The sequence below is a fragment of the Neopelma chrysocephalum genome, unplaced genomic scaffold (genome assembly GCF_003984885.1).
Source record: "Neopelma chrysocephalum unplaced genomic scaffold, ASM398488v2 Primary Assembly neopelma1_295, whole genome shotgun sequence".
NCBI classification, from domain to species: Eukaryota; Metazoa; Chordata; class Aves; order Passeriformes; family Pipridae; genus Neopelma; species Neopelma chrysocephalum.
The window spans coordinates 35886-45741 of record NW_020897957.1 but is presented as its reverse complement, the minus strand read 5'-3'; the positions used below and the strand labels follow the sequence as shown (position 1 = coordinate 45741).

At 47.8% G+C, this 9856-nt stretch overlaps 1 protein-coding gene across 2 annotated transcripts in view; it reads right to left on the bottom strand.

Moving 5' to 3' along the window:
* Nucleotides 1–6501, bottom strand: part of TMIE (transmembrane inner ear) — a 14360-nt gene extending 7859 nt beyond the window's left edge. For both annotated transcript variants that reach the window (XM_027704878.1, XM_027704879.1), the window contains exon 1: nt 6216–6501. In XM_027704878.1, coding sequence (XP_027560679.1) covers nt 6216–6317 — 102 coding nt within the window. In that variant the 5' untranslated portion in view covers nt 6318–6501. The remainder of the gene's footprint in view (nt 1–6215) is intronic.
* Between the last annotated feature and the right edge of the window lie 3355 nt (nt 6502–9856).

The following is a 9856-nucleotide window of genomic DNA, read 5'->3' as shown; positions in this document are numbered from 1 at the left end:
TGGAATTGGAATTGGAATTGGAATTGGAATTGGAATTGGAATTGGAATTGAAATTGGAATTGGAGAAGCCGCAGAGGACAAAGCCCCGGGAGGAGGGATCAGGACACGGTTTGAGGGTCAGAAAATTCTGTTTAATTCATGGCTTGACCCCAGAGATCTAAATTTCCTTCCTGCCTCGGATCAGCTTTCCTGACTCCTGATCCCAGCCTGGGGAAGCCTCAATCTGACCCACAGGATAAATATAAATAATTTTGATTTATTTGGGTCATTTTGCAGAGCTCAGCTATCCAAAGGATGGATCTTTCCTTCCAGACTTGTCTCTGATGGACAACTGGGAAAGGGAGGCAGATGTTGGAAGGGGGAGGGGGTGGAATCCCCATCCCTGGAAGTGCTCCAGGAATGACTGGACGTGGCACTCGGTGGTTTAGTTGACGTGGTGGGTGTTTGGCCAAAGGTTGGATTTGAAGATCCTGGAGGTCTTTTCCAAACTGAATCGCTCTGTGTGGCAGGAATTCCTTTGATATTCCAATATTCTCCAGTCTGAGACGTGAAGGAATGATGAGAAAACTCTTGGACTAGTTGGGAATGTGAATAAAAGGATGTGAATAAAAGCAAATGGGAAGGGATGTGCTGATATTGGAGTAAAACATCCTAAAAAAACCCCATATCCTAATGGAAGTGTTCCATAAAAGGGGATGGAATGTAGTCCAGAAGTGGAAGGTGGAGGGAAAAACCACCCAGAATTCCATCAAGGGTGTTGGAATGTGGTCCAGGAGTGGAGAATGGAGGGGGAAAACGACCCAGAATTCCATCAAGGGTGTTGGAATGTGGTCCAAGAGTGGAAGAGGGAGGGAAAAATCACCCAGAGTTCCAGGGAATGGAATGTGATCCAGAAGTGGAAGATGGAGGGGAAAAAAACATCCAGAATTCCGTCAAAGGGGGTGGAATGTGGTCCAGAAGTGGAAAAAACACCCAGAGTTCCATCAAAGGGGTTGGAATGTGGTCCAAGAGTGAAAGATGGAGGGAAAAATCACCCAGTGTTCCATAAAAGGGGATGGAATGTGATCCAGAAGTGGAAGGTGGAGGGAAAAACCACCTAGAATTCCATCAAGGGTGTTGGGAAGTGGTCCAGGAGTGAAGAATGGAGGGGAAAAAAAAATCCAGAGTTCCATCAAAGGTGATGGAATGTGGTCCAGAAGTGGAGGATGGAGGGAAAAACCACCCAGAATTCCATCAAAGGGATAGAATGTGGTCCAGAAGTGGAAAAAATACCCAGAATTCCATCAAAGGGATAGAATGTGGTCCAGAAGTGAAAGGTGGAGGGAAAAAACCACTCAGAATTCCATCAGAGGGGATGGAATGTGGTCCAGAAGTGGAATATGGACATTCCTTTATCCATGCAAACCAGTTGCACTGAACAGAAGATTCCAGAGGACTGGAGGAAGGAGGGAAGTCTTCTGGAGAGGATATCAGGCTTCAGGGAGTCATCCTTAGGTGAAGGAGGTTGTTGGGAATATGAAAAATCCAGGGAAGAAGCAGCACTGGCGGCTTTCAGGGGATAATTCAACAGGAAAAGGCTTTGGAAGGCAAGAAAATGGGAATATACCAAAGGAAAAGATGCAACCACACCTGGGATCAACCTCAGGACAATGTTGCCACCAGTGTCCATAGGGATGGGAGAAAGTTGGGACTGCAGGAGGAACTGGAATGGAGCAGAATTTAAGGAATAACGCGGGCTAAAAACAAGGTTTAATTGTGTTTATAGAAAAGAGAAAATTGTGCCTTAGGAGCCTGGATTGAAATGTAGAGGAGAAAATGATGTAGGGATTGGTGAATATTCCAGGGGATGTTGGTGGAAGACCTGTACTCTCTGTGGCAGCAGCTGGAAAACAGCTGGAATATAACCCAGAGCCCAAAATAAGGTTAGATCCCGGATTTTAGGGAAGGGAAACCAACTCCAGGGAGAAACATTGAGGCCAAAGGTGGATGAGCAACCCGGGCTGGGGGGAAGGTTGGAATGGGATGAGCTTTGAGGTCCTTCCAACCCAAACCATCCCAGAATTCCATGCCTGTTGTGGGGGTGTCCCTTGCAGGGCTGGAGAATCCAGAGCACTTGTTGAGGTGAAAATTGCATATTTTTGGGTCTTAACCCTCAAGTTAAATCTCTCCCCCTGAAGAAAATCCATTTACCCCCACTTAGGGCCTTCAAAATGTGTGGTGCAAGTAGTTAAGCCTGACCTAGTTAGTCCAGGCTTATTTCTGTGGGAAAGGGGCACTTCCTTAAGCTCATTCACTGAGGAAACAACTCCAGAGCTGATAATAAATAATAAACAATAAATCAATGATTATTTCAGGGATTCTAAGCAGAGCCTGCAGTGCCCAGCTCAGATTTGGGGGTATCCAGTTTCCAGATTCCCGATTTAGAGCAAATAAATCCTGCCCTGGATCCAGCTCTGTGCTGGATCTCTGGGATTGGGAGCAGGGAAGAGGATTTTTGGGGCGTCCCAGGGATCAAGTGGCTCCCTGGCAGGGGTTGGGGGTTTGTTGCTGCCCCTTATTTTGGGTTTCCAACCCCGTAGGGTTGTTTTTGGGGATGGGGGAACTAAAATCAGAGCCAAGGTTGGATTATTTTATATCCTGGTCTTTCTTCTGCTTCTCCAAGTGGCCAAAAAAGGGCTGGGAGGTGAAAAAATTATTCCATAAGGAGCTGGATCTGCCCTGACAGTGGAAACTCGGGGCTGCAAAACATCTCCTAAATCCCAAACCATTCAATCATTCCCAGGCATTTTTAGGTCAGAACAGTTTGACATCGGTTCTCTTAACTCCCAAATAATTCAAAATATCAGTGTTGCTCCCTTCTGATTCACTTCAGGCAGGTGGGACCTGTCAGTGTCCCAGTGGGGGAGCAGAGGGATCATTCCCAATGGAAAAGGAGGGAGTTGTTGGATGCAGGAGTTTTATTTAAGCAGCAGAGAAGAAAAAGGAGGAAAAGGCACCACTTTTTGAGATCTCTTTTTTTTTAATGTCCTTTCTAATTAGGCTTGATTGGTGTTGCTGTTTCCCTGAAAAATTCACAATTTTTATCCCTAATTGCATTTGGTTCCATATCCAAAAGCCAGGGATGGCTCAGGAAGGAGGAGCTTTAAATAAAGGCACAGAAATGTTCTTTCCCTGCCTTTCCTTCTAAGCAGGAGATGGATAATCCAGCAAGGGACATCCATCCATGAGGGAAAAATGCATCCCAACCCTGGCAGGGTCCAAATGCAACACTGGAAACATGGGAATGATCCCAGAATCCCTGAGGTTGGAAAAACTTCCAAGGTCCCCGAGTGCAAATGGGGAATTCTGATAAAGAATTGAGCTGGGTTTCCTTCCCAGGTCAATAAAATAGGATTTAGGGGAAAAAAGGTTGAAATGAGTGAATTTAAGTGGGATAAATTATGAAATGGAATCATGGAATGGTTGGGGTTGGAAGGGACCTGAAGGATCATCTCAAATCCTCTTGGGATTTTCTCAGCTCTGGTTTTCAGCTCTGGGATTTTCAGGTCTGGCCCAAAAGACGGATGAAGAGAAAAGGGCCTTTTCCCAACAGGAATCCTGGATCCCTGGAAGTGTCCAAGGCCAGGTTGGAGCAACCTGGGCTAGTGGAAGGTGTCCCTGTCCATGGCAGGGGTTTGGAATGAGATGATCCTTAAGGTCCCTCCCATCCCAAACCATCTTGGGATTTTCTCAGCTCTGATTTTCAGCTCTGAGATTTTCAGCTCTGGCCCAAAAGAGGGATGAAGAGAAGGAGTGATGAGGGTTATATTGACCTTTAGAAGGAGAGATTTCCATACTAGAAATGCTGGAAATGTGGTTTTTCCTCCCTCCCTGTTCCCAGGGATGTTTCCAGAGCATCTCTTGGGCACTTTGGAGGTGAGCAGGGATGTTCCAAACTGCTGCCTCTTCAGCCCTGTGGGAACTCCCTGCTTCCTAAAAGGCATCCTTTATCCCAGCAGGAATGGTTGGGAAGGTGGAAAGCCACAGGAATTTTATGGAATGGGTGGTATTTTCTGGGAGCTGGATGCAAGGTCTGAGCAGCCCGGGAAAAGGGGGAGAAAAAGGCAAAGTGTGTTCTTTTGTCTTCAGTTTTCTTGGGGTGACGCTGGAAAAGGGCCTTTTCCCAACATTCCAGGGGTTTCTTTAGCAGCTGATAATGTCCGAGTTTGAAAGGTCTGGATATGGGTAGGTTTGGGTGGGATATTGGGAAGGAATTCTTGGCTGGGAGGGACTGGATTTTTTCCCAGAGAAGCTGTGGCTGCCCCTGGATCCCTGGAAGTGTCCAAGGCCAGGTTGGAGCAACCTGGGATAGTGGAAGGTATCCCTGGGCTGGAACTGGGTCTTTAAAGTCCCTCCCAACCCAACCCATGCTGGAATTCCATGATTTTATTTCCAGATTCACCCAGTGCCAGGAGAACTCCCTAATCCTTGCCCAGCTAAACTTCCAACCCAGGGGACTGACAATTCTCCCAGGGGAAAAAGCTTTTTGCCAATGCAAAAAATTCAATATTCAGAGGTTTTTATTGCCTCTGCAGTCCCAGGTGGAAATGAATTTGCAAACACTTGAACACCATTAAAAACAAACAAACAAACAAACATCTTCTTCTTTCTCTACTTCTCCTTTTTGGGTTATTTTTGTGGGTTTTTTTTCTTAGCTGAGTGAAATGTTTTGCTGTCCAGCCCCTTTGCTCTGGTGGACTGGCTCAGCACAAATTGAATTATTCAGGCCAACCAAATTATCTCGTTATTTCGAGCACAAAGCCCTCGCAGAGGATCAAGAAAGTCTGGTTTGGTAAAAAACAGGCCCTAAAACGACACCTGGTTTATAACAATTCTGGCAGTTTGGAGGTTTCTCTTTGCTTGGCTTTGACAGGAGGACAATTCCTGTAAAATGTGTGTCTGGGATGCAACGAAAGGGAACATCCTGGTGGGAACATCCTGCAGGGGCTCAGTGGAGCATATTTTGGGAAAAGTGCTCGGTAAGAGAAAGTTCTGCCTCACTTGTCACCTTGAGAGAGGCTGAACAGGTCAGGGAAAAACTGGGAATAACGTTTCCAGCAGTTTGGGAAGGAGTTTGAGGTCCCTGCCTGCCTTGCTGGGGATCTTATGGCCCAATTAAACAGGGAAATCTGTTGGAAAATCTGGAATTAATTCGCTTTAAAGTGAGACAAGCAGAGGGTTGGGTGGTGGTTGGGCCACTGGCTGCAAAACTGTTGGCAGCTGGAATTCTGGAGGGTTGTTTTTCCAAGCAGGATTCTCCCTTCTGGCAGGGCCTGTGAAGCTGCTTTTCCCCTCCATCCCAGCCTTTCCCACCATCCCAGCCTTTCCCTCCATCCCAGCCTTTCCCTCCATCCCAGGGCCATGGCAGTGCACAGTCATCCTCAGGGAAAAGCTCTGGAGTCACCTCCAAAGTTCCTGTTTGTGCAGAACCAGAGGGAATGAGGGAAGGGAAGAAGGAGGAAAACGCCCCCAAATGTTTCCCTGAGGCAGGTGCATCCAGGGGTGGGATCACCGGGATCATTCCCAGTTTTTCCCGGCTCTCCCTGATCCCTGACATGTGCCACTTGTTGGAACTGGGCTAAAAAACCCTTCCACAGCTCCTTCTTCCCATTTTTTTGGGAAGAAGAACCTCCAACCCCTTTGGAGCCACCTTAAATCCCCTGCTGTCCACCCATCCTATGTGTCCTGCCTGGAAAACCCCCACATTCCTGGAGCATCCCAAGAAAACCCCATATTCCTGGAGCATCCCAAGTCCCGGGAAAAGAAAACCCCACATTCCCAGAGCATCCCAAGCCCTGGGAAAAGAAAACCTCACATTCCTGGAGCATCCCAAGAGCCGGGAAAAGAAAACCTCACATTCCCAGAGCATCCCAAGTCCCGGGAAAAGAAAACCCCACATTCCTGGAGCATCCCAAGCCCTGGGAAAAGAAAACCCCGCATTCCTGGAGCATCCCAAGCGCTGGGAAAAGAAAACCCCACATTCCTGGAGCATCCCAAACCCCGGGGAAAAAAAACAAAACACTTTCCCAGAGCATCCCAAGGCCCGGGAAAAGAAAACCTCACATTCCGGGGGCATCCCAAGAAAACCCCACATTCCTGGAGCATCCCAAGCCCCGGGGAAAAGAAAACCCCACATTCCTGGAGCATCCCAAGCCCCGGGAAAAGCCTCTCCTTACCTCGATTAACTGTGCCAGGGCTGCTCGGGAGCAGGACAGGACGAGGGAGGAGGAGGCTCTCACCCAGGAGGGAGGAGGATTCCAGCCTGGATCCCACGCCATCTTCTCTTCCCAAGGATTTTTCCAGCTCCTGGTCCGAGCCCGAGGCAGGGCAGGGTTATGGAGAAGCCCGGCAGCTCAGCTCGGAGCAGAGCTCAGCATTTCCCGGCAGCAGCAGCAGCTCCGGGCTTGCCCAACCCTTTTTTTCCTGCCTCCCTCCTCTATCCCAGCAGCCGCGGAGGCGACGCCGGGGAGTCATTAATTAATTAATTAGCCCGGTGTCACTTACAGAGCTCGGCTGCTCCTCGAGCCAGGCTTGGAAAGAGGAGGATGCAGGAGAAAAGGAGCACTGAGAGCTCTCCCTGAGGAAGGGAATTCACTTATTAAACCCTCTGATTTTCCTCTTTTTAATATATTTCTAAATATTTTTATATTATTTTATATATTTTATATTATTTTATATATTTTTATATTATTTTATATTTTTGAAATATTTTTTATATATATTTTTTAACACCTGCCCGAGCGATTCCAGCCTCTGGTGCTCTCGTTTTGCTCCCGCTTTGGCGAGGGAATTCTCTTCCCTGAATAAAAAAAAAGAGGGATGAAAGCCAAGCCGATGCATCAGCAGCATCAGAGGCTCCCCCAGCCCAGCCCAGGGTTGGATATCTCGGGATTTTAAAAGCATCTCTGGCTCCTGAAAGGTTCTTGGAATCTGAAGGATTTGCTGCCACGATCCACAGTTTCACCCGGACTTATGGATGCAAAGATTCCCAGAGTGGGTTGGGTTGGGAGGGATCTTAAAGGTCATTCAGTTCTAACCCCCCTGGACACCTTCCACTATCCCAGGTTGCTCCAAACTGGCCTTGGATAATTCCAGGGATGGGGCAGCCACGGCTTCTCTGGGAAAAAAATCCATTCCAGTCCTTCACCGCACTCCCAGCCAGGAATTCCTTCCCAATATCCCATCTAATCCCACTCTCTGTCAGTTTAAACTTGATCTCTGAAGGTAACTGGGAAGAGAATTGTGGATTCTTTACTAGGAAAAAACTGGGATTTTAGGCAAGAGAACAAGCACAGAGATCCAGGAGGATCTAATCACTTCTGCTGCCGTGCTCCAGCAATTTTAGGGAACTAAGCACAATTCCAGGGAAAAATAAAAGCTCCCTAGGAAATGAATATTTTAGAACCTCAAATGGACTGCCCAGCTTCGAGCTTTGCATTTCTGATGGGATTGGGAAGATCAGAGGAGGGTGGAGCGATGCCAGGGATGCTCTGGAGCAGGGGGCTGAGAGCTGAGATGATGGGAATGCGCTGGGAAAACAGGTACAGGAACTGGGAGCGGTGGAAAGGGAAGGTGGGATGTGCTGAGAGGCCTCATCAGAGAACGACAGACGGTGGCAGCACCGAGACAGGGAATTAATTCCACACCCGCAGCTCGGTCCTTCTTTCCCGCGGAAAATCCAACCTGAGGCTCCAAGATCCCAAGGATGGGTTCACCCAGGTGGTTTTAATGCTTTGCAGCTTAATTCCTTAAGGAAATGAGGCTTTTGGATACGCTTTTCTTGCCTTTCTCCTCCTCCCTCCACCTTATTTTCCCTCCCCTGGACTTCTAAAATGAGATGTTTAAATTCAGCTGCAATTGGCTGAATTAAATTCAGCTCAGTTGGGATAAAGCTCCGGGAGATCTGAAGGAAATTTTGTATATTTAATTGTTTAAAAAGCGGATGTTGGGTCAAAAATTAAACCAGTTGTAGTCCCCATGGAGGGAAGAAGGAGAATTCCTTCTGGAGACAATTCCTGCTGGAGAGCAGAGAATCCATGACCAGCCAAGATGGGGAGCTTTGGTTTGTGTCTGAATCTTCCCAGACATAAATCCACGGAAAATCAGGCCAGTCCTTCTTATGGGATCGTTTCCTTTTGGGAAATATTGTGTAAATACCAGTGCTGGTTTGTTTTTAAGGGGATTTTATGGGAATGCACCTCAGGCAGAGGAAAAGTTCTGGAATGCTGTTTCCAGGATCATTGGTGCCTTCCCCACGGGCTGGGAGTTCCAAACTGCTCCATCCTTTTATTCTGAGGGTAGTTTTGGAGGTTTATTTGGAGGTTTATTTTAGTTTGGAGAGCACTGAGCAAACCAAACTGGGATTTCCTGCAGCTCCAGGGGAAATTCCTTCCTCTCCACGAGCTGGACCTGCCGTGGCATCAAAACCCTGCTGGAAACACTGGGGGCCAAGAGCTGAGTGAAAATAGCACAAATTGACCTGATCCTTTTTAATTTGCCTCCTCCCCATTTCTTATCCTCCACGTTGGTCACTGCAGTGGAAGTTTTTTGGGGGGAATCTGCAGATTTTTAGCACTTTGTACCTTCATTTCAGCTCCTCTCCTTCAGCCAATTTGCTGCAGCAGCTCCTCCAGCTGGGATTTGAAATTATAAGTTTTCACCTTGGCCTTTTATCCCTTTGACCTTTCAGAGCTTTATTTTATGTCTTTAATTTCTTTCAGTTCCACGAGGAGGTTACAAACACACTCTTTCCATGCACCTACTTCTAATTTAGGGGCCCAAACCCCTGGGGCTGAATATTTCATGGTAAGAAGTAAAAAGTGTTGCAAAACTTTTGGTTTTTAATGGAAATATCTTTGGTGAGGAGGCCCCTGAAAGAGAATTTTGTTCTTCCCTCCCTTCCATGGGCTTTGGAGCCCCCCAGAGCTGTGGGGATGGAGAGAAAGAACCTTTTGCCCCAGTGGGAATAAGGGATTTGAGGGAAGATGGAACATCTCCTTTCCTGCTGAGTGTGGGATGATCCCTGTCCACCCATTCCCAGAGCTCCAATGCCTTCCAACAACCCCTTCCAGGCTTTCCCTGCTCTCCTCACTCTTCCCCCAGAGCAGTGAGGTCCCAACCCATGGGAATATTTGTCTCCACCCAAGTAGGAAAGGAGCCACATTTTCCAAGGCAGAGGTGATGGGATTTTGCTGAATTCCCAGCTCTCCAAACTATCCCGGGGCTTCAAACATGGATACATTCTTTCCTAACCCTACAAAACATCCCAGCAATAAAAACTGGGAATGGGATGATGTTGTGTGGAGATTTCCAGGGAGACCCCATCGCTCTTCAGCACAACCAGGAGCAAAGAGGGGGGAACTCCAGGGCAGGGAGGGAGAGCTGGGAGCCAGGAAAAGGAAAAACAGGAGAAGGGAAGAGTGGAGCTTCTTAAATCCCTCTGGGTGCAGTTTGAAACCCCAGGGCAGGGAGGGAAAGCTGGGAGCCAGGAAAGGGAAAAACCAGGAGAAGGGAAGAGTGGAGCTTCTTAAATCCCTCTGGCTGCAGTTTGAAACCCAAGGGCAGGGAAAGGGAAAAACCAGGAGAAGGGAAGGATGGACCCTCTTAAATCCCTTTGGCTGCAGTTTGAAACCTCAGGGGAAGGAGAGCTGGGAGCCAGGAAAGGGAAAAACAAGGAGAAAGGAGGAGTGAACCCTCAAATCCCTTTGGCTGCAGTCTGAAACCCAAGGGCAGAGAAGGAAAGCTGGAAGCCAGGAAAGGGAAAAACCAGGAGAAAGGAGGAGTGAACCCTCTTAAAGCCCTCTGCTGCAGTTTGAAA